Source organism: Lonchura striata, chromosome 2 (genome assembly GCF_046129695.1).
Source record: "Lonchura striata isolate bLonStr1 chromosome 2, bLonStr1.mat, whole genome shotgun sequence".
Lineage (NCBI taxonomy): Eukaryota > Metazoa > Chordata > Aves > Passeriformes > Estrildidae > Lonchura > Lonchura striata.
In genome coordinates this window covers 79889931-79911511 of record NC_134604.1, presented here as the reverse complement: position 1 = coordinate 79911511, position 21581 = coordinate 79889931, and the positions used below count along the sequence as shown (strand labels likewise).

Here is a 21581-nt window from a genome sequence, read left to right as displayed (position 1 = left end):
TGTCTATGGTCAGAAAGACAACAGATTGGAAATATGGTAAGCTTTGAATTCCTCAGTCCTGAAAATGGGACCCCATTCTATATGATCCACATTCTTTCAATGTAATGCACAAGAATTTAATCTTAAATCACTGTTTCAAATGAAAGCTGAGTCACAAAACCTGGACAAATTGAAAATATTACATTTAGTGCTTTCTAAAATGAGAAGAGTACAAAAAATTCCAGAAGATATATCTTACTTCTGAAAGCTTACACAGCACGAACGCAGTCCCATTATTTCAGCAAACACTCCTTACCTGAATGCAGTTTTTTAAGTTGTCCTTTGTTGGCTTTTCTTCTGCAAGTTTTGTGGCAAACTTGAGCCCTCTTCCATACATTTTATTTACCAATGCGTGCTTATAGGCAAAAGTCAAAACCTACAATACAAATTTAAAAAACCAAAGCAAATTAGGTATTTTAATATCTTACAAGATTGAACAAGTAAGATCAAATTCTGTTCAGGTAGCAGAAGTGATTAAATGTAAACATTTACATAAGATATTTGCAATATAACAGATGATTCACAGTAGTTGTCATAAACATGAACTTCCTAGAGACTATTTCTGACTTCACAAACATATTTGACTTCAGAACTTATGTAACATAGATGTCACTATTTTAATTTTTTGTCACATTTCTAGCTCCTTTGGATTTTCATTCTATATAGGCGACTGTAAGGTGTATTAGAAAGATAATTAAAGAATCACCAACCAGGCAGGTGTATTTTTGACCCAGAGAAGCAAAAACCAAATTGAGAACTTTAATTCCTAGGTAGTCACAAACTTACTGCAGAAACAAGTATGAATGTACACAGTGAATGATATATATACAGACAAAGACAGAGAAATGGACATAATTATAAACAAGCAATGAAGACAGGTAAGCATGAAGACAAGCTTCAGGTTTTAGGTCAGCTTCTCACTATTGGTAACTTTTAAGAAGAGATGATAAAAAAACTCCCTCTTGATAATACTATTTCTAAAAGCTCAGCTTACAATCCTTACCAGTGCAGCAGTTCATGTGAGCAAATGAATATGTCTGCCTAAGACCTAATGTATAATAAAATTGGTTCTTAACACCCGACTACTGATGGCGTTCAGGGTGTGGCAAGATGGTTTAACCATTTCACCAGCTGCAGCACTAAGGAATAGAACAATCAAGACACTTTAATATATTCCCTTTGGAACACTCACAGTAAAAACAAGGTATTTTTTACTGAAGAGTGATATAGCAGTAAAATTGGTGAATATGGTGGTGTGTCTGTTGTTGGCAATGTTTATGAAGTCTTTTATTAGAGCTTGCTATTCATTTCCCCTCATTCACTACAACATTTTTCCTCTGCTCTGACTCTACACTAAAGGTTGAAGATTTCCCACTTAAAATATCCCATTAAGAAAAGCTAACAGAAACCCTTCAAGGATGTTCAGAAACACGCTTTCCATTTGTCGTGGTTTGACACAGAAAAATAATTTTTCTGGAAGGAAGAGGTCAATTTGGATATTGACCAATTGAAGGTGGACACGCCTCTGAGAACACAGAGGGGTTAAAAGCAGAATTCCCAGGAGAACTCGCTCTCTTTGGTTCCGGTCAGCTGCAGTGCAGGACTCTCCCCTGCCCGGCCGTGGCCCATGGCCTGACTAAGCTAGGCCCAAGGGTGGAGGGACTGGAACCCCCTGCAGATGGAAGGGTGGAGAAATCTGGGATGTCTCCATTCCCCCCCCCCAGTTTCTCTCCTGAGAGGGAGAGAGAAAGAGACAGCAGCCGTTTGTCAGTAATTCCACCGTGGGGAAGGAGAAGAGCGGGGGGTGGGGGGGGCCGCAAGGTGCCCAGTCGCATGGGAGCTGCCAGAGTCTGGGCATCGAGCCATCCTGGGAGTTCAGACTTTTAACCCTTCCTTGAGAAATGAAAGCTTTGTGAAATTTCCTTTCCCCTCCTCGGTTTGAAAGAGAGGAAGAGGGACACTTTGGAACCTGGGATGTTAGAAGGAGAAATTCTAGGTGGGAGGGGGACAAGGAGTGGCTTTTAGCTGGACTTTTCTGTGTTGGCCACCAACTGAAACAATCTTCTCCTCCAAGAGGGACTGTGTTTTGGGAGGATGCCAGTGAACCAAGAGACCTGCTTCAGCTGGGAAAAGACAGAAGTGGAGTGAACAGAGAAAAAGTTAGGGGGTTTGTGGTGGTGCCCCCTGTCCTCAAAGAAGGAGAAGATCTCTGTTCTTGGACCCTTGGCCCCAGGGAAAAAATGCAAAAACGGGGGGGATTGTGGTCCCAAGAAAATGAAAAACTGAACTGCTGTTTTCTCCCCTCTTGGCAGGGCATCCTTGAAAGGAAAAATCCTAAAGGCAGTCTGACCATCCATGCATTGTGGTGAGAGCACTGTGCATGGAAAGGAGAAGGGTCACCATGGCAAACTTTTTCTCCGGGCAGTGCCATGTGTGACATGGAAATACAGGATGTGGAGCTGTGTTTCTTGGGGAGTCTGTGGCACAGGAGAGACTCTGTTCCCTCGATGGACTGAGCATCGGTTGTTTGAAGGGTGGAAACCTGATTGGGGTCCAGATTGTGTCTCACTGTGGTTTGTTGGAGTTGGGTGGTGGGAGGAGGAATGCTTTGCAAAGTTTTCATTTTGATCTTTGTGTGCTTTTTTCCCCCCTTTTTCCTTTCTTTTTTCCCCTTTTGTAGGAGTAGCTTAATAAAGTTTTTTTTCCTGTTATTAAGCTTGGGCCTGCTTTGTTCTGTTCTCGATTCCACTTCACAGCATTCAATGGAGAGGTTACATTTTCATGGGGGCACTGGCATTGTGCCAGTGTCAAACCATGACACCATTTCAGAAAAAAAATCAGTATTTCTCAAACACATAAACATCAGGGAATCAGAGATCTGAATCGTGAAAGGGGTAAAGAACCTGTCTAGTTTTAGAAGCCTGAACACTTCCACAATGTTAATCAATGCACAAGTCTTTGCAGGATCAATAAATAGTTAAAATATAAAAAAGAAATAAACTTAATAAGCAAGTCAAGGTGTAATTTTAAAGCTTCAAGATACTATGCCAAAGTATTCAAGAGTTGCTTATTCTTCTTCTATCTCCAAATACTTATTTTGCTGTTTTGAAATATTCACTTGGCTGTTGTAGCTTACAACACACACATATATGCAACAATGAGCATACAGCACCATTCACATATACAATTTTCCAAATATTGCTATTGGAAAAATACTCTGCATGCTGCATTCTCAATCCAATTATTTTGGATATTTTCCTAAAGCAAAACACATTAGCAAACGCTTCTGAGTAACTGCTCAGTGGATCTATTAGCAGACTTAGTTGGCTAAACTAAACTTAAAAATTCCCTTTTGTAAAAGATGATAGAACCACAAAACAAAACAAAACAAAAAAGAGAAAAAAAAAACAAACAAAAAAATATCAAATTAAAAATGCATTGGAGCTCTCAGCAAATATAACATTTCTGAGGCTAATCAGAAATCATGTCACTGCTCTATGAAGAAAGCTCTTACCTGACCCTGTAAGTTTTGAATGGTTATTGAACATCAGTGATAAAGGCAGGAGGAAAGCCACTTGACAGCATTTCTTTCGTAACAGGGCTTCCTAGAGGTTTTGTGGCAAGAAAACAAAGCATTTTACGAAATACCCTTGCTCCGGCCAAATAAAAGGTTGGGTATTTCTAAATGAGAAAAAGGTTCTCTGCTGAACCAAAAGGTTGAAAACAATGCTCCAAGAGCTCTTGACACAAGACAATAATTTCTGTCTTAGTGTTTGGAAAAAACCCCAAATCAACTGTTTAGAAGTTCAGCACAACTACTAAAAATTCATTAGCACTTTATAAGTTATAAACAATGCATGAGTTGCTTTAAAACCAGAATTTGTTTAGAAACAAAAGATGTTAGATTAGAAATATGTACACATACTGGCCAAATAAAGCCTTATAGATAAAATACTGCAAGCTTTATAAAGAAGTAAAGGTTATGATTCCTTGATATGTAAGGAAAATGTGGAGTGCTATTAAGATATAACAGAGAAAACAGCTGCTACCTGAATGCATAAAACCATCAAAGAAACCTATTTGTAGTATCCAAAACCAAATTGCTAGATGAAAGAATAGCAGTGGCTTCAAAGTATTTGATATTATTTCATAACTCTATAACGAAATAATAAATTATATAATAAATATAATGAAGGCCAGCTTTTGCATAACAAGCAATATGGGCCAGAAATTGTACAAAGAGCAATAAAAGGGTATAGAGAAAAGGCAATGCATACTTCTAGGATACTGGGGGGGAAAAAAATCACTGTTAAGAAATTTTATTCCCCAGGCTAATGGCCTGGATTATATGTGCTAGGAACCGCACCCATGAAAGTATTTGGATGATCACCTCCTAACTAGCCACTGGCTATAAAGATGCATATATAGGACAATAAAATGCTGAAATGATCTCTCTGAAGACATTTGTGGGATTGAAGTATTTAAAAGCTAGAAAACATTCTTTAAAAAAATATGTTTGAATCCAGCAATACTAAAATGCCTAGTGAAACTTCTAGTACCTAATGTTGTTACCCTATGGAAACAGACTTGTATAATCAATTAATTAATCATTGAAAAAGCTGATTAAAATATACCTACCTTTACCTCTAGTTAAAAAACTAGGTTAAACAATACAATCTCTAGGTAACATACTCCAGCTATTTTAAGAACACTGAAGTGGTAATGTTTACAATTCCCAACAAACGAGCTTTATCAGGTTCATATACATCTATAATTATGAACTCTGCTTTCTTAGCTACATTTGTTGATTTTTCTCTGCTCTGTTAACTGCCCTGTTACAAATAAAAACTACATTAATAAAAAAAATTACTCATTTTTACAGAAGCAAGGAGAGGTAAAGGAATCAAATACCCAGAAACACATTTTTAGCAGTGACTGAATAAAGCTGCAAGAGACAACTGCATCTGACAATACACACAGTATCAGGAAAAACAATCCAGGCTAAAATGTTTAAAAGATAAGATGGAAAGGTATGGGCCTTTTACTTTTTTTTAAACTTATTTTTAAGTGTGACTTTTTGCTTTTCCCCCATGGCTAATAAAAGTTGAGGGGCATTACATTCTACAGATTAGCCATTCCCAATAGCAAACACACAACATACTACTACTCTCCTGTTGTGGTTGTGTTTAAACTGAGGATTTTGGCCTACAAAAGTTAAAGCCATGTTTAGGAAAAAAAATAAAGTGCTATCATAACCATTTTTGCATAATCTATCAAATACTTGCTGCATAAAGCTGTCTTAACTGGAGCTTATTTCAAATGCTTTTGTGTACACAAGGGACAAATATTTTCTCTCATGTTTAGTTTAAAATGAACCTTCAGGCACTAGCTGGAAGTATGAAGAAATGCATTTACTATCAAAATTGAAGTTACTTCCCTACATATGTGGTACAATATGGTGACAAGCAAGTTACTTCAATGACAAACAGACAATTCAAAGGAACTACAAAATGCCCTGTGATGCCCAGGTGCTACATCTGCAGAGGAGAGGTGAAACAAAGGACAGCCCTTTACTTACTAGAAGGTGAGAAGAAACACACAGAAAAGTGATGATGCTTCTGACATGGCATCTCTCAGTTTCCAAGAATTTACTTAGCCTTTTAATTACTGACAGCTGCATGAACTCTACAGGAAGCTTAGACCTGAACACACTTAGAGCAATGCTTCTATCTTAAGTCATATATATATAAGTGAATGATCAGTGCAGTACTTAAATGCCTGATTTCCATCCTTTCTCACCCAGATGTTCCATCTTTCAAGTGCCAAAATTACACAGCCATGTCTAGATAAAAGAAGAGCTCTACATTTTAATCTCCAACACACTGCTTCAGAATAAGCTGTCTGTCTCTTAACAACTCTCCTTTGAAGGACTTTCACATAAGTTCCATCCTCTATCTGACTTGACTGCTCCACTTTCAATCTGTGCTGCTTTAGGATGGGCTAATTTATTTTCTTCACAGCAGCCAGTACAAGGCTTTGTTTTTAATTTGTGCTGCAAAAAGGGTTGATAACTCAGAAATGTTTTAGCTGTTGCTGAGCAGTGCTTCGGAGTCCAGACCTTTTCTGCATCTCATCCCACTCCACCCAGGGAGAAGGCTAGTGGTACACAAGGAGGTGGGAGTGGATACAGCCAGGACAGCTGACCCCAGCTGACCAAAGGGATATCCCGCACCATATTCAGCATATAGAGCAGGGTAAGAAGGAGAAAAGGCTGAAGTTTAGAGAGATGGTGTTTGTCTTCCCAAATCATGCCTGGCTTTCGTGGGGATAGCTGAACACCTTCCAGCCCATGGGAAGAGGTAAATGAATTCCCTGTTTTGTTTTGCTTGTGTGGAAGGCTTTTGTTTTACCAACTGTTTTTGTACCCTATAAGTAGCTCTGTAGGTCTTATAACAGTCCATCAGTTTAGATTTCAATTTGAGTAATAAAACTCAAAAAAGTAGGAAAAAGAAGAGAAACATACTACATGAACAGGATAGAAGTTATTTCCATGTGAAATGCTACAAAAATCTAGAGAAGTTTTGATCTTTTAGTACCAATTTAACAATACAGAAGAATCAATTTTCAGAGAAAAATCTGACTATACACTTTGACAAATCCATGGTTAAGACAATCGGAGAGAGAGGTTCCTAATCCATAGAACTCTAATCAGAGTTACTTATTCCAGGCCCAAAGCAAACTGCTTAGCAAAGCTATCTGTCTTGAAATAAAAGCCAAATAGTGAAACTCTCAAAAAAATGTCTATATTGGCATTCTTCCACTGAAATTATTCCCATCAGCTTTAAAAAATAAAGAACAGGAGACAGAAATAAACCAAGGGTTACTATGCTGGAACAAAGTACTGCATTTACAAACAGACAGCAAGAAAATCATGTACCAAACAATATGATTGAAACAAAAATCTGCTACCACACAATATTATCATCACTCAACAATTAGAGGAGATATGCTGAAAAGATGTATGTGTACAAGGACATATACATTAAAGTGAAGAGGGTAAACACCATCAACCTTCTTGACCAGGCCTCCACCTAATCTTACAGAAAGTTTATCTACTGTCAAAGAAGTTAAATGCTTTATTTTTTTTTTTTCTTTTTTTTTCCTCTACTCTTATAAAAGTTTTTCTTATGCAACTATCTGAAATGCTTTGGTAATTTTACATAATTATCAACAAATACCCTGGTCATTCCAACTTGCACTAAGACACAGCCATATGTGACAGTTAAGTTCAGAAACTAATTAACACCAGTAGCTCAGAAGTTAAAAATACAAAGTCATAATCTCTCTAAATTAAAAGCTATGTAACTAATCACTACAATGATTTTTTTTTCCCTTCTGGAATTGCTGTCTTGAATGAAGGGGAAAAAATTCAGCTCTCAGGATCAGGAACTCTAAAATGTCAGGGAAGTCTGTGCTAATAAATATGTAAGTGTAAATATTTTCAAGGGTTTCTTCCTTTACCTCTACAGACATTACTGACATCAAAACACAAAACTTCTCTTGTCCATAATGTGGAAGAGGCTACAGCATGCAGGACTGAACAGGGTGGGGATGCTGCACCTCTGTGTGTACAAGAGCGCAGATGTTAATCAAAAATATTCCCTGGAAAGTACAGAAAGTAGTAATTCAGTAAAGGAAGCAGCTTTTTTTGTGGAAATCTGGTACTATCTTACAACCTTCCTTTAATATCTACCTTCACTTCAACAGAGATAGGCTTGCCATGGGTTTGACAAGCTTGGCAAAATCTCTGTGGAAAAAGGTAACAAAGGAAGCACAATGTACGGGGGGGACATCATGGTGAAGTAGAAGGGAGGAATGTACAACAAAGGCAGTGCATAATTCCAGAAGAAACCATCGGAAAACCCAATATGCAAATAAAAAAACCCAAACATGCTCTGGTCTCTTACCTTGCTGTCAGAAAGATCAGTCCATTTTGTTGTTTCCCAGAATGTCTCTGTCAAAGCTTCTGAGCAGCTTTCATGATCCTCATCTTTGCCTTCTGCATCACTGGAAGCAGCCCCTTCTTGGGTCTGCAGATGAAGAAGTTGGTCAGCCAGTGCACTTCCCTTTCGACAAAGTGCATCCACTAAAGTACTCTTTTGTTTTTCCATTTCACTAGGGAGATAAAAAAACAGTATGAAAAATATTTAGACTCTTTTGTAGATACATCCTTAAGAACAGAAACAGTGCTAAATCAGTTTAAGAAAAAAAGTTTACAGTCATTAGTACACACAAGGCTATTTACTATAAATTAAACTAACTATATAAGATTACCCAAAGACACTCTGCATTAAAGATACTCAATCATTCTTCTAAGTATGAAATGCCTTAGATGACTTAAGGCAAGGGCAACTTAGCATTCTAAAAGTAAGTCAGAATCTAGAAATACAGCTTTATAGTTCCTGGCATTATAAACAGAGAGTTGAGTCCACCACTAACATAAACAGATATAATTCTGCTGACTTCAAAGGAATTGCATCCATTTAAAGCACCATTTAATTTGGTGTTCAATTTCAGATGTTATATTCAAAACACATGATGTAATGGGTCAACTTACCAAGAGATATTTAGAATTAAGTTTATTATGTCAAGGCTTTGCTTTTATATCAGCAATTCTAGAATTACACACAAATCTGAATTCAGGATAGCTAGAACAGACCAACTAGCTTTACAATTGAAATACGGTATTTTTTTAGATAATCAACAAAGATGCATCTCCCATTTGAAGGGCCTAATATTCAGATCTGCTGTTCTTTTACTAAAACAGCACCATGTTACACACAGCAAAATTCATTACTTATTCTCCAGACTAAGGTGTCACCTTCAAAATACTATCTTCCTAATGATATACATACTGATAGTACACAGGGACAAGCTAAAACTAAAGAACAACAATGGGTCTCAAATACTCTGAAGCTTGGTCATCACACTTTTCAGAAATGAAATCTCTTGCATGCAAGCAGTTACTTCTTCGGCCAATATAAATTTTGTCCTCAAATACAGATGAGAAAGATTGCAAAATATAAAGGAAAGGCAAGTAGCATTCAAAACAGATACTTCTACTAATACTCTTAGTGGTCCCCCCTGAGCTTAAACTAAGCTTGATACAACAACTTAAAATCCTATTCTTCTGATACATTTAAATCCTGAAAGAACTGTTGTTTATTTTATTGAATAAATAAAAAATTGGAAGTTTCAGTGTCCCTGCATTCTGGAGATATAATAAGAGAACACAACAATTATGTCATCATATTTTAAATTGCGTGTGCCACAAAAAAATAATACAAGTTATCAAAAAAAGTTTCAGTCATTCCATTTCTTACATGCAGAGACAAAGTACATAGACTACAGAAATAGGATGCAGGAAAATTATTTACTGGGTAGGTACTTTTTTATAGTAGTTGCATCAGGCCTGGGATCAGTCTTCATGGCAAAATATACTGCTAATGCTGTTTGATCAATATGAGAGATTACTGTATTTGCAGCTTCAACGATTTCATCAAGCCTTTTCATTCGTTCCTAAAACAAGAATATAAAGACGTTCAGCACTACAAAATCACTTCATTGTTGATTCTACTAACATTAGGGTGATTGCAACACTATGCAGAAAAAACACCTGATCATTCAACATGTTCTTTTCTCCATTTTGTTTAAATTTTGCTAAAAACACTTAGTCCATTTAATTGAAAACTGTGAAATATGGTTGGAGGTTGCAATATGCAAAATCCAGAGTTTACAGAAAGAGAAACACCTTTCAGTACAAATCAGTACTTTTGTATAATGTAACAGTTATTTCAATTCAGAAATAAATATAAAATCAGAATGAAAAGAAAACTATTCAAGCTAGTGGCACAAAGGTGTTTGTCTTCAAGATGAAAAAAAACCACACACAAACTCTTCTGTTGACAGCTACCATTTTTGAGGACAGTAATGGAAGCTAGATTTAGCTGTGCCACTTTAGAGGGTTACTGTCCTCAGCTGTCTGAGACACGCTGCTAGGAGAAATTACCAGTCCAGAAGAAAAACAAAATAAGATGTGTATTTGTCTCAGTAGACACCATTCAGAATAAAACTGTTGTGGACTACATAAGTATGAAAAATTAAAATGTGTTTAATTGAACAAGGCATAACTTGATGAGCAAACACACTTTGGTTAGCCATACTTTCTTTCATTCTGCTGTGGAATTGGGTAAATTACAGTCAAGGGAGGTACCTGTCACTTTAATTAGAAATTTCTGCTTTTTAATACTGTGTACAGTCACTTCAAGTTCAAATGTATACAAAGAAAGACTTATTTGTTTAGGCTACATGGGTGTTTTGAGACAAATCAAGTTTAAGAAGTGTTAAATAACCTTTTCAGAATCCAGCTGATGAAGTCTTGCAACATATAGAGGAAGATGATTAGGAAATGCTTCTTTCAACTCACTGTACATATCTGTCGTATCCAGCCTAGAAGAGAGGACCATATAGCATGAAAGAACAGATTCTGAATATTTTTCTGAACTTCAAGCTTGTGTAGTAATGACAGCAGACATACTTGGTCATCCACTGTATTTTTAGGTCTCTTAAAGCTTCAGCAAATTCTTCTTTTGCATCTTTTTCTTTTTCCTGTTCTTTTTCTTTCTCTTTGCTGCCATTTTTACTCTTTGATGGTGATGGTATCAAATGATAATGAACAGTAAGGACATCCTGGAGGTGGGAAAAGAGACACATACTCAGAGTGATACAGTACAGTGGTTTTTTACATCAATGAAAGCTAAATCATAGCCAGCAACTACTCTGAGCTACACATACAGTGAGTAAGGATTCTGAGAGAAAAGATATTAGACAGTAAAAATTCAGGAACTACTTTAAGTTTTTATTCTAAGCAATGCAAGGATGTAAATATTAAAACAGCACACTAGGTATAAGAAAAGAAAGCCTAAAATTTAGCTAATTTGATATTTTTACATTCACATAATTTTACATAATATTAGTTAAGGAATAAGGTAGGTGGTTTTCTGTTTGTTTGCTGATAAAAATCAAATAACTTGGTTAAAAGGATAAGGGAAAAAAGACAGAGATCCTATCCTCCAAATATGGCGATAAGCAAATGAATAAAGATGGCTGAATTCTAAAAAATATTACCACAGTAGGATAAATATGTAACAGGATATGTTTATTACTCCCAAGATACTATTTCTTCCATGTGCATACTGAATTAGCTGATGCATCCAGAGTCAACTGATATCCATTTTGCTACTGCAGACTTTCCAGTTTCACCTGAATCTCAGTTCTAATTAAGTAGACACAACAGCAAGATTTTTTTTTTTAAATCTTAAATGGTAGAAATAAGACTATAGTTTGCATTCGTGCTACACTAATCAATAACCAGCATGAGAAAATCAGTTACAGCTATTAAAAAGGAAAATCCTAACTCAGACCATGTCCTTGAAGTCCATTTCCTGACAATTTACATGTAAGTTTGCAAGTAGAGTTAGATTTCATCCACTGCTTCTGCAACGTCAAACTGCTGGGTGAGGCCATTTGCTCCTTTTGGATTTAATGTTGCAATCTTTAAACAAGCCTCTCTCTAACAGTGAGGGCACATGTCCCACTACTTTATATACAGGCTATTTCACAGAGAAGATCCCATTAGTTTAAATCCTCCAGATACCACTACTCTGTTGCAACATGCTGCAAAATACTGAGTTGCATGCTCAATTACTGTGGCAACTTAATTATTCTTACCAATTATTCCAGAATACACTTGTGGGAATGCTTCCCATAAACCAGGTCAGTGTTGTATAGTAAAATTAACCCTTGTGTATTAAGATGGCGTTAAAGTTACTTAAATAGCAAGTAAAATGATGACAGAAACTGCAATAATGGACTTTAACACTATACTTCTGAAACATTCAAAAAACATTTGAAATTGCAGCTCAGACAGACCAGCATCTTGCCGTGGGTTACTGAATACAATACTGGTAAAAGTTACTTCAATATTCCTTTAAATTTTTTTCCAGCTACTTAATATGTAATCACAGAATCACAACATGGACATTTAAATACTTTTTTTGAAAACTAGTTGAGATAACTAATATGCATTAAAGTGTAGCTTTCACAGGAACTATCCTACACAAATGCATTGCAAGTATGAAGTGCACAACCAGACACTACACCCAAATGAGCCTCCAGCAAGACCTAGGCCAGAGCATGACAAAACAGGTCATGGAAGTACATACAGGAAGATACAGACGTATCTAAAGGAAACAAAATATTTTAAGAAGTCTAAGAAGCTAGTTCAGCACAAAAATCTTAATTTACAATGTCTTCTATCAAGACTAATATTTTCCTAGGAAAGAAACCTGCCTTTCTAAGAAATAGTCTTCCAAGAGTTGAGGACTTCCTTTTTCAAAGTCCATTTTCCTTTCACTTGGCAGCATATTTTTGGAGTTATATATCTAGATGACCTCAGCATTCTCAAGCCTTGTCTATATGAGAAGGCTCTACAACTCTGGTTTAAGCTTCAAACCACACATAACTGGATTAACAAAATCTTGCTTAGGTGAATGAACATTTGCATTTTGAGAAACTAACTCTATGTAGCTAAACCATCAACAGTAAAATGTCATTTCCCTGTTCTCTCACATAGGTACTTTTGGTCTCATGAGGTTCTGCAAGCATTACAAGCTATGGCCACTGAAAGGAAAACAATGAGCTTCAGCCACAGGCACCCTCCTCTCAAAAAAGCTTACAGAGGAGACTTCTCTACAGACCTCAAAATTATTTCATGGGATAAATAAAGTTTAGGTTATCATCACATTTAACTATTATAGGGCATTAAGAGGGACTGAAGGCTTATTTATTTTATATGCAAACAATAGGATAATTTATAACACTTGGCAACTCCTTAGGTACCAGAGGATCTCAGAATGTCACTGTCACGGCCATTACAGAAACATTCATCATTAGAGAATAAGGAGAACAAAGGCAGCTCCTCACAATTCAACACTCCAATCTGTTTTCTTGTTCAAATTTCTCTCTGACAGGAACAGAATTCCTAGAGTAGTGTACTGGATTTAATTTTATATATACCTATAAAAAGATAAAGAGCTATAGACAGAGAAAGACAGCAAGTGAGCATATTGTCCACTGAAAAAAATTACTTTAAGGGAGCTTTCAAATTTATCTTCTACGAACATATGCAGCATTGAGAAATTGGGAAGCATACAGGATACACACTTCAGTCAACATACTCTGTGGAGTCTCACAAGCCTCAAACTACACACATAAACAAGCACAGTGCCATCAAAACAGTCACCTCTTGAAAGAGCTTAATTAACAGTTAATTTGGCTTCAAGATTTCAATTGAGATTTCTGTCTGGTGTTTTAACATCTAGTACTTTATATGTAAAACACACATAAAACGATTGTTATTTGTACTTCAAAGCATTCACAGCAAAGCTAACCGAAGGAAAAAAAGCTCCTTCTAGGAACATGCCCCAGGTCTCATTTTCCATTTAAGTGTCTTCATATTAATGCCTATCTGCACATACAGATGAATATACATATGGAATTTGAATCTGTTTTAAGATGCATACAATTTGTGCAGTGTTGCTTATTTTGATGGCAACTCTCATTTAATGGAAAATTAATTAAGTTTCTTGGAGTCACCAGGCTTACACAAAATTGCAGACACACACTTCATCCTATTTTTGAATGCCTCATGGTTAAACAGGGCTAGTATCTTAATGCCTAAAAAAAGTCACCCTTTTACATTTGTCTTCACAGTGCTATTTATTAGTCTTCCACTAGTACTTATCAATATTTGCGTAATGCATTTCTTGCTTTAAATTGGAAGAAAGGATAGCAGAATAGGGAAAAAGATGTAGAAACTTTCCATCCCTTGGCTAATTGTTACAAAAGCCACATCAGGTAAACCAACAAAAAAAAATCATTCTTACAGACCCAAAAAAGCCAATTTTCATTCTAACTATGTTCTGGACAAAGCTTGGAGACAAGGGGAAAAAGTAATCAGATTTTAACTGTGTTACAAATGAAAACAAAGACACCAGTTTATTATGTGGCAAGAACTCCTTGACATTTTTGTACAGTATAAAAGAATTAACTATCTTTGGAAACCCAGGCTGCTATTTCCTCGCATAATCACAAACTGCTTTTATGAAAAACAGAAGTGCAGTCAGGTGGATTGAAACCTGCTGAATATCCGGGCCCAGAGGGTGGTCGGTGACACACGGAGGTCAGTAACTAATTGTGCACCCCAAGAGTCAATTCTGGATTGAAGTGTGTCTGATGTCATCATCAGTTACCTGGATGAGGGAGGCAGAAGACACCCTCAGCACATTTGCTAGTGACACCAAACTAGGAGTGGCTGAGATGCCAGGGAGTCTGCTGCCATCCAGAGGGATCTCAAAAGGCTGCAGAAATGGGCTGAACAGGAGCCTCATGAAGTTCAACAAAGAGAAGTGCAAGAACTGGAAAAGAATAAATCCAGGTACACTACATGCTGGGGACCATACAATAGGAAAGCAGCTTGGCATCCTGGTGGACACCGGTTGAAAATGAATCAGCAGTGTGCCCTTGTGGCAAAGAGGGCTATTAATCTTACAAGGACCTGGATCTATCTTTGAAAAATATGAAAAATCTACACACACTTTTTTGACTGACTGCGTCACTGAAAAAATATACAAACAAGTTTTCTGTGCTGGAAAACATCTTAACTGCATGTAAACTTATGACAGGGCAGAGTAAATAACAAAATTTTTAAACTAGGAAGGCCTCTGAGTTGCATTCTCAGCAAAATGCATTAAACGGAGCTCTTATGGAACAATGCCCTGAAATACACTGTGTTGAATTTCACAGAATATGCTGAGTTGGAAGGGACCAAAAGATCATCCAGTCCAGCTTCTGGCCCTGCACAGCACTATCTCAAAGAGTCACAACATGTGCCCAAGAGTATTGTCCAAACACTTCTTGAACTTTGTCAGGCTGATGCTGTGACTTCTCTGGGGAACCTGTTCCAATGCCCAACCATCCTGTGGACGAAGAATCATCTTCTAATATCCAACCTAAACCTCCCCTGACACAACTTCAGGCTACTTCAGGTCCTGGTCACCATAGAGAAGAGACCAGTACCTGTGGTTCCACGTCCCCTCACAAGAAAGTTGCAGACTGCAATGAGGTCTCCCCTCAGTCTCCTCCAGGCTAAACAGACCAAGTGACCTCAGCCACTCCTCATAAGCTACCCCTCAAGGCCCTTCATAATCTTCGTTACTCTCCTCTGGACACTCTCTAATAGTTTAATATCTTTCTGATATTGTGGCACCCAAAACTGCACACAGTATTCAAGGTGAGGCCACCCCAGTGTGATGCAGAGCAGGACAATCCCACTGGTGCAGCTGTGCCTGATGTCTCCCAGGACACATTTAGACCTCCTGGCTGCCAGGGCACTACTGACTCACGTTCAACTTTCTGTGGACCAGACCCCCAGGCCCCTTTCCATGGCACTGCTTTCCAGCCTCTCATTCCCCAGTCTGTACTGTACATCCAAGGGCTGGCCCATCCCAGATGTAGAATCCAGCACTCTCCCTTGCTGAGTTTCATATGGGTTGTGATTGCCCAGCCCCCTGTTCTGTCAAGGTCTCTCTGCAAGGCCTCCTTGCCTTCAATGGAGTCATCAGCTCCTCCCAATTTAGTATCGTCTGTGGACTTGCTTAGTATCCCTTCCAGTTCTGTGTCCAAGTCATTATGAAGATGCTGAAGAGCACAGACCTGAAGATGGAGCCCTGAAGAAATCCACTAGTTTACTAGTTTATTTGCTTCTAGTACACCAATGAGTAATAGAGGGAAGTAACAAGAAGGACAGTTCTTTTTGGCTTTGGTGGTTTTAGTGCTCAGATCTGAAAACAAATCTCTGTTCTAAAACCAAAGAGAAAAAAATAAACCAACAAAAAACCCAAAACCAAAACAAACAAAAAAAACCCCATAAAAACAAACAAACAAAAAAACCCAACCAAACAAACAAAAAAAAAACCAAAACCACAAAAAACCCCAAACAAACAAACAAAAAAACCACCAAAAAAACCCAAACCCAAACCCCACAACCTCTGGAATCTGTTTAACAGGTTTTTTTATTCAAATTGTATTATTATTATAGTTTAATTCCCTTGTTAGAGATTCACTTAGTGAAGATCTTATACCCTATTTACCAAGAAGTCATGCATTCATATGGAATTTTAAATTATCTTTCTAAAAGCGATCAACGTGATTTTCAGGTATGAAAATAAAACTCAGTAATACACACTAAAATCCTTCTTGGAAAGCCTAATCTCATTTCTCATTGTTATTACACCAAGACAAGAGTACGTTAGCAGGTTTGTGTTCCAGCTTACTATTCACAAAATAACAGAGTATGACTAGGAACTATGTCATTCATGGCTCTCAACAAGAATCCTGGCTAATCTGCATGTCACTCCAGAACAAAGTATCTTGAAATCAACAGAAAGTAAATACCTTTACAACTTAAGAACAAGAAAAAACCCAGTAACCTTATGTAGGTAGTTTAATTAAATATATTTTTGCATTTTTTTAAACAAACTGTTTTACACTGACTCCTGGTAAAATATTGTATTACCTGATGTGAAAATACAAGAAAGCACAATATTAAACACTGTTACACTGAAAGTCATTCCCTTTCTAAACTATCTGATACATGCTCCAAAATTCACTCTGTGAATACTACTACCTGCTGTATGACTGTATAAACTCCAGCTTCCTTGTATGTTTTTTATGACTGTAAAGAAGACAACTCACAATTTAGTAGACTGGGAATACAGTTAGATATTCAATTATTCAATTCAAAGTATTAGGTTCATATTTGATTTTCAATCTGCAGACAGAATAGGCAGAAACACTTGCCACAAAAAATCTTGACCACAAACACTGAACATTCCTAAGTATTTAAGAACAAGAAAAATTTCAGACCACTAACAACACATGCATTTTTACAGCACTTATTGCAAAAGTACACAGATGCTCATGTGCCTCTCAGCTATGTGTTACAGCAGTGTTTTTCATTCTACCAGTAAACATACTTAAGGTGCTGATGTAAATAACTCAGGTCTAAGCAGGTAGATGAAGGAGACAAATTAAAAACCAAGACTGGTAGACAAATTCTTTAAGTCATATGCAAAAAGATTTCAGTATATCTTTTTCAAAAACTAACATTCAGTACCTTTTTAAATTTTCCTTGTCGCTTTGCTGCAGACTGCCCCTGGGAGTTAGAATAACATACTGTAAGAAAACATGCACACACCACACAGGATGGAGACACCTCCTCTGTACAATTATAGTTATACTTCCAACCTACAGATTTCCAACTTTTAGAGTGTCACATGTATGATCAAACATGCTCTTAAAGCATGCTCTTTCAGGTTTTTAAAATTAATAAACCAATGCATCACTGTATATACAATCCATTATTCCTGCAATATAAGCAAGTGTTGTTAACCACTTAGCTTCAATTAATAAATTACAGAAATTCAGCCTCAGAATTTTAGATTTTTGACTGTTTAGTGGCATTGTTCTCTTTCATAATAAATACTGACAAATTAGATACATCTTCCCTTACCTTGCATCCACCCACTGACTTAAGAGACAACTTTGCTGCCTAGTCCTCCTTTTTTGTCCCTTGGTACCTATTGATGTTCACTAAAGGCAGCAGAAAGTATCAGATGCTACTTGATACCGTCCTTTTTCCACTGAAATATGACCATAAGTAATGTCTTTGGCTATGATATGAGGAACATCTCAAATAGAATCTCTTTCAGTGTAAGGTCTTAAGTATTCTCCATCATATGAAATTTGACAGGCAGCATCTACCTATCTCCTGCTTCCTATCCCAGAAACCATTGTATATAGCCACTTAGTCTGGTTTTAAAATTAAACATGCAAGGTTGCAACCAATAGATAATGGAAGTGCACAATTCTAGCTAGGTAAACTAAATTACATTAGTGTAATGGATTTATCATGGATTTCATAAAATCACACTTATGACCCTGCAGGTATAACAAAGAAATATTAAACTAGGTATTTTAGAGCTCCTAGTTACTGGGTTTTTCCTCACTGATAAATAAATTCTCCTGATACCTTCTCACCTGCAGTTACATGCAATCTGCCCCAGAAGTACAACCATTCAGATTGAATTAACTAAACTTTTATGCTTAACAAGATCTAAAGGTACATACCAACCTAGTCCCAGAAACTTATTTTATATGAAGGCACACTCTAGTTTTCTACGTGTTGTTCAGTCATATCTAGTGGTATATGCACATAGATCAACTACCTCTGAGTACTAACAATCATCAGGATTGACTAAAATTTAGTCGCTTACCATCTGTTTAAAAACAGCTAAGGGAATCTTCTAAACACTGTAGCACCAGATACACAGAAAAGTGACAGTTACTATAATCACTATCGAATTATAGTCATACAAGTTGAAAAACATTTTTTACAGGATGCGGTGTTATGAGCAAAAAAAATCCTTCATCTTTTTTTTTCTAGCCTCACGCACAGAGATCTTATACCATTCTGTCGAAGCATACAATCATACTAGTGGTTGACAACAAGTGTGTAGCAGGTAAGAAAATCTGTTTATGTATTTGAGTCAGCAAAATGTTACCTACTACTTGGTAACAGTAACATGTTTATGTATTTAGAAAGCACATGTTTCTGCTGAATATTGCATGCATATGATGAAGAGTATTAGAGAACCAACATGCACATAACACTATATGCACGTATTTTTCATTCAAAAATTACATTAAATTAGGGAGTTACATAAGCTCAATTTTAAAGCTTCCACACCAACAAGAAAGCAGTTGCTTCTAGATATAAACTATTTCAGAGCAAAAGAATTAAAACTCAAAATTTAAAAAATACAATTAAATTTGAAACTAGAAGGTGAAAATAATAATAGAACTACTCAGAAGTTATGCTGATTTTATAATGAAACAACTGCTTCTAAAATGTATTATGTTACCAAACCTAATGCTCTTTAAAGTACTAACCTCATACAATACAGCACTTCCTGGCATGCAATTTGATTGCTAGAAAAAATTTCAGAAAAACCCCGTGTCATCCATTCCATATACTCACTGCTTTCTTTCCAAGTTCTGTTTTAGACAGAGTAAGACTTCCTGCAAGATAACATCCTGGTCCTGCTCCTTTAGGTATTCTGTTCAAAGAAAGTAAGTTCAGTGTTAAAACCAGGTTCACTAAGGTTCCATGCAAACTACAATAAAGAAGTCAAACAGGGAAAGAGCAACACGAGGAATAACCAAGACTGGACAGGCAGACACTATTAAAGTATTATTTTAGTGAGGTGCAGAGACAGGTGCTTAGATGCAGATGAGAAAAACAACATGTCGTAACTTACTTGTCATCTGGCAGGGATGTAACAAAGAATGGCTGACTATGTTTTGGTGGTAATGTCAAACTGTTGGATTTCTTCTTCCCTAAGAGAGCAAGGCTATGGTTTTCATAAATATCTAAGCTCAAGGTACTAGACAGCCTATGAGAAACAATAAATGGCAGGTCTTTGATGCGGTCCAGCTCACTGTTCTGCTCATGACGAATTTGTAACCGAATAGTGTAATCTCCTTTCTCCAGTTTCACAGAATACTGAAAGAAAGAAGTTCTCGTAAGTGCCAAGACTCAACATTTTATCATTCATAAAAAAACCCTCCAAACCCCAGAAATAAGATTGTCATGTTTTGAAAGCATTCTTTCATTTTTATCAACCTGACAGGGAAACACACAGCTGTTTTGAGCAATAGTATGCTAAGTTTCCTTTTTGATACTGCTGCAGTGAAATAGAAAGTAGCCCCAAGTAGCAAGGAACAACAACAAACAACTACCCTGCTCCTAGAATCTCCCTCTCCTAGGTTAGGGAGTCATGCTTCCTGTTGGTATTTCTTTTGGATTAAATAATTTAGAATCGTTTTAGAATCGTCCTATGATGCACAACACCACAGACTTACAGCATGATAGTCCACCAGGTCTAAGTAAAAAAGCACTAGGGTGATGTTTAGATCTTATAGTGTCTTAAAAATGCAGGTTAAGGAATAGAAGCTTACACACAACGCAATTTCTGAAAATAATTTAGAAACTGTAAAGGATGTCTCTTGAAACTGTCTTTTGTACACTTCCAGAATAATCAATCTATCAAAATTAACATTACACTGATGATGTTCAACTGTGATTTTATATTGGTAAAATATAGTTTCAAACAAAAAAAATATTCATTATGTTTCTTTCATGACTTTTTTCCTTTTTTAGTTTTTTTTACTTTTCTACTTCCACCATGATTAAGACAATCTGTTAAGGAAGAAAGAGATTCCTGCAGAGGGTAGAGAATCTACAAGTGTTGTACAAAAAAATTCTCTTTCAAAGATGACAACGGGAAGCAAAAAAAGCTGAAGCATTAAAAAAGCTGTTTGAAGATATCAACAGCATTGAGGACAGCACTCATGAATACCTCTACTCTATCAGCACACAAGTCAGACCTTTCCACCTTGCATAGAAAGGTTTAAGGTACTGTCTTTGTAAAAAAGCAAAACAAAGAACAACACAATTTTGAGCTCATTTCTTGAAAAGCACGAAGCAAAATCACAAGAAATCAGAAGTTAACAGCCTTTCCTCCTTCTCCTTCTTCAGGAGAGAAAAAAAAAAAATAACGTTCTGCTTCATTGACACATACTTTTTTTTTGATACAAACACATCACCATTGAACATTGTATGACTTCTTGTGAATATATAAGAACATTAAAATTATGCATCAGGAAACAAAGAGCTAAAAGGAGTCCTAAGAAGTAAAAAAAAAAATGAACCTTTTCACAATCTTCAGCAAAAAGAAGGTAAAATAAATACATTACTCTGTACCTGGTGTGGATAGGCATCTCCTGAACCCATTTGTCTTTTGTTCTGGTCAAAAATAATCCAGAGCTGACTATCAAATTCAGATTCATACAACAATTCACAAAGAAGTGGACAGCTTGGAGTTACTTCTCCACTCTTAGGCTATTAAAAGAAAGGTAAAAACATTTAGTCTACTACAGAATAAAACAAGTACAATCCTTACATACATACTCAAAAAGAGAACTGAACTGTAGCATGTTTCAAATAACACTAGCTATTAAAGTGGACCAAATCAGACTTGAGTGTAGGGAGCCTAGAGCGTGACTCTAGACCTCCTTTCTAAGAGAAAGCTAGTTAAAATTAAGACCTGGTTAAAGAAAACATGATGTGTTTATTAACAACTTAAAAAAACCCAACTAATGTAACCCTTACCTGATGGAAGTTATAGGTCAAAATCATCTCATACAGTTGACGATTATTTGGTAAAATATCTCTGGATCCCAAAGGCTTTATTTTTGCACTCACTGGTCTGCAGTTAAACAACAAAAGGTTCTCTTGAGAA

General features: G+C 36.6%; 1 protein-coding gene across 2 annotated transcripts in view; it reads right to left on the bottom strand.

Annotated features, from left to right (window-relative positions):
* The window catches only part of TPP2 (tripeptidyl peptidase 2), a 52821-nt gene that overhangs the window by 3385 nt on the left and 27855 nt on the right, over nt 1-21581 (bottom strand). The window contains exons 20-29 of one of the 2 annotated variants that reach the window (XM_021530234.3): nt 21452-21548; nt 21044-21181; nt 19539-19783; nt 19259-19337; nt 17336-17374; nt 10637-10788; nt 10452-10548; nt 9488-9618; nt 8007-8214; nt 296-415 (exon numbers count right to left, since the gene is read on the bottom strand). In XM_021530234.3, coding sequence (XP_021385909.2) covers nt 296-415; nt 8007-8214; nt 9488-9618; nt 10452-10548; nt 10637-10788; nt 17336-17374; nt 19259-19337; nt 19539-19783; nt 21044-21181; nt 21452-21548 — 1306 coding nt within the window. The remainder of the gene's footprint in view (nt 1-295; nt 416-8006; nt 8215-9487; nt 9619-10451; nt 10549-10636; nt 10789-17335; nt 17375-19258; nt 19338-19538; nt 19784-21043; nt 21182-21451; nt 21549-21581) is intronic. The other variant, XM_021530235.3, reaches the window with a different exon arrangement.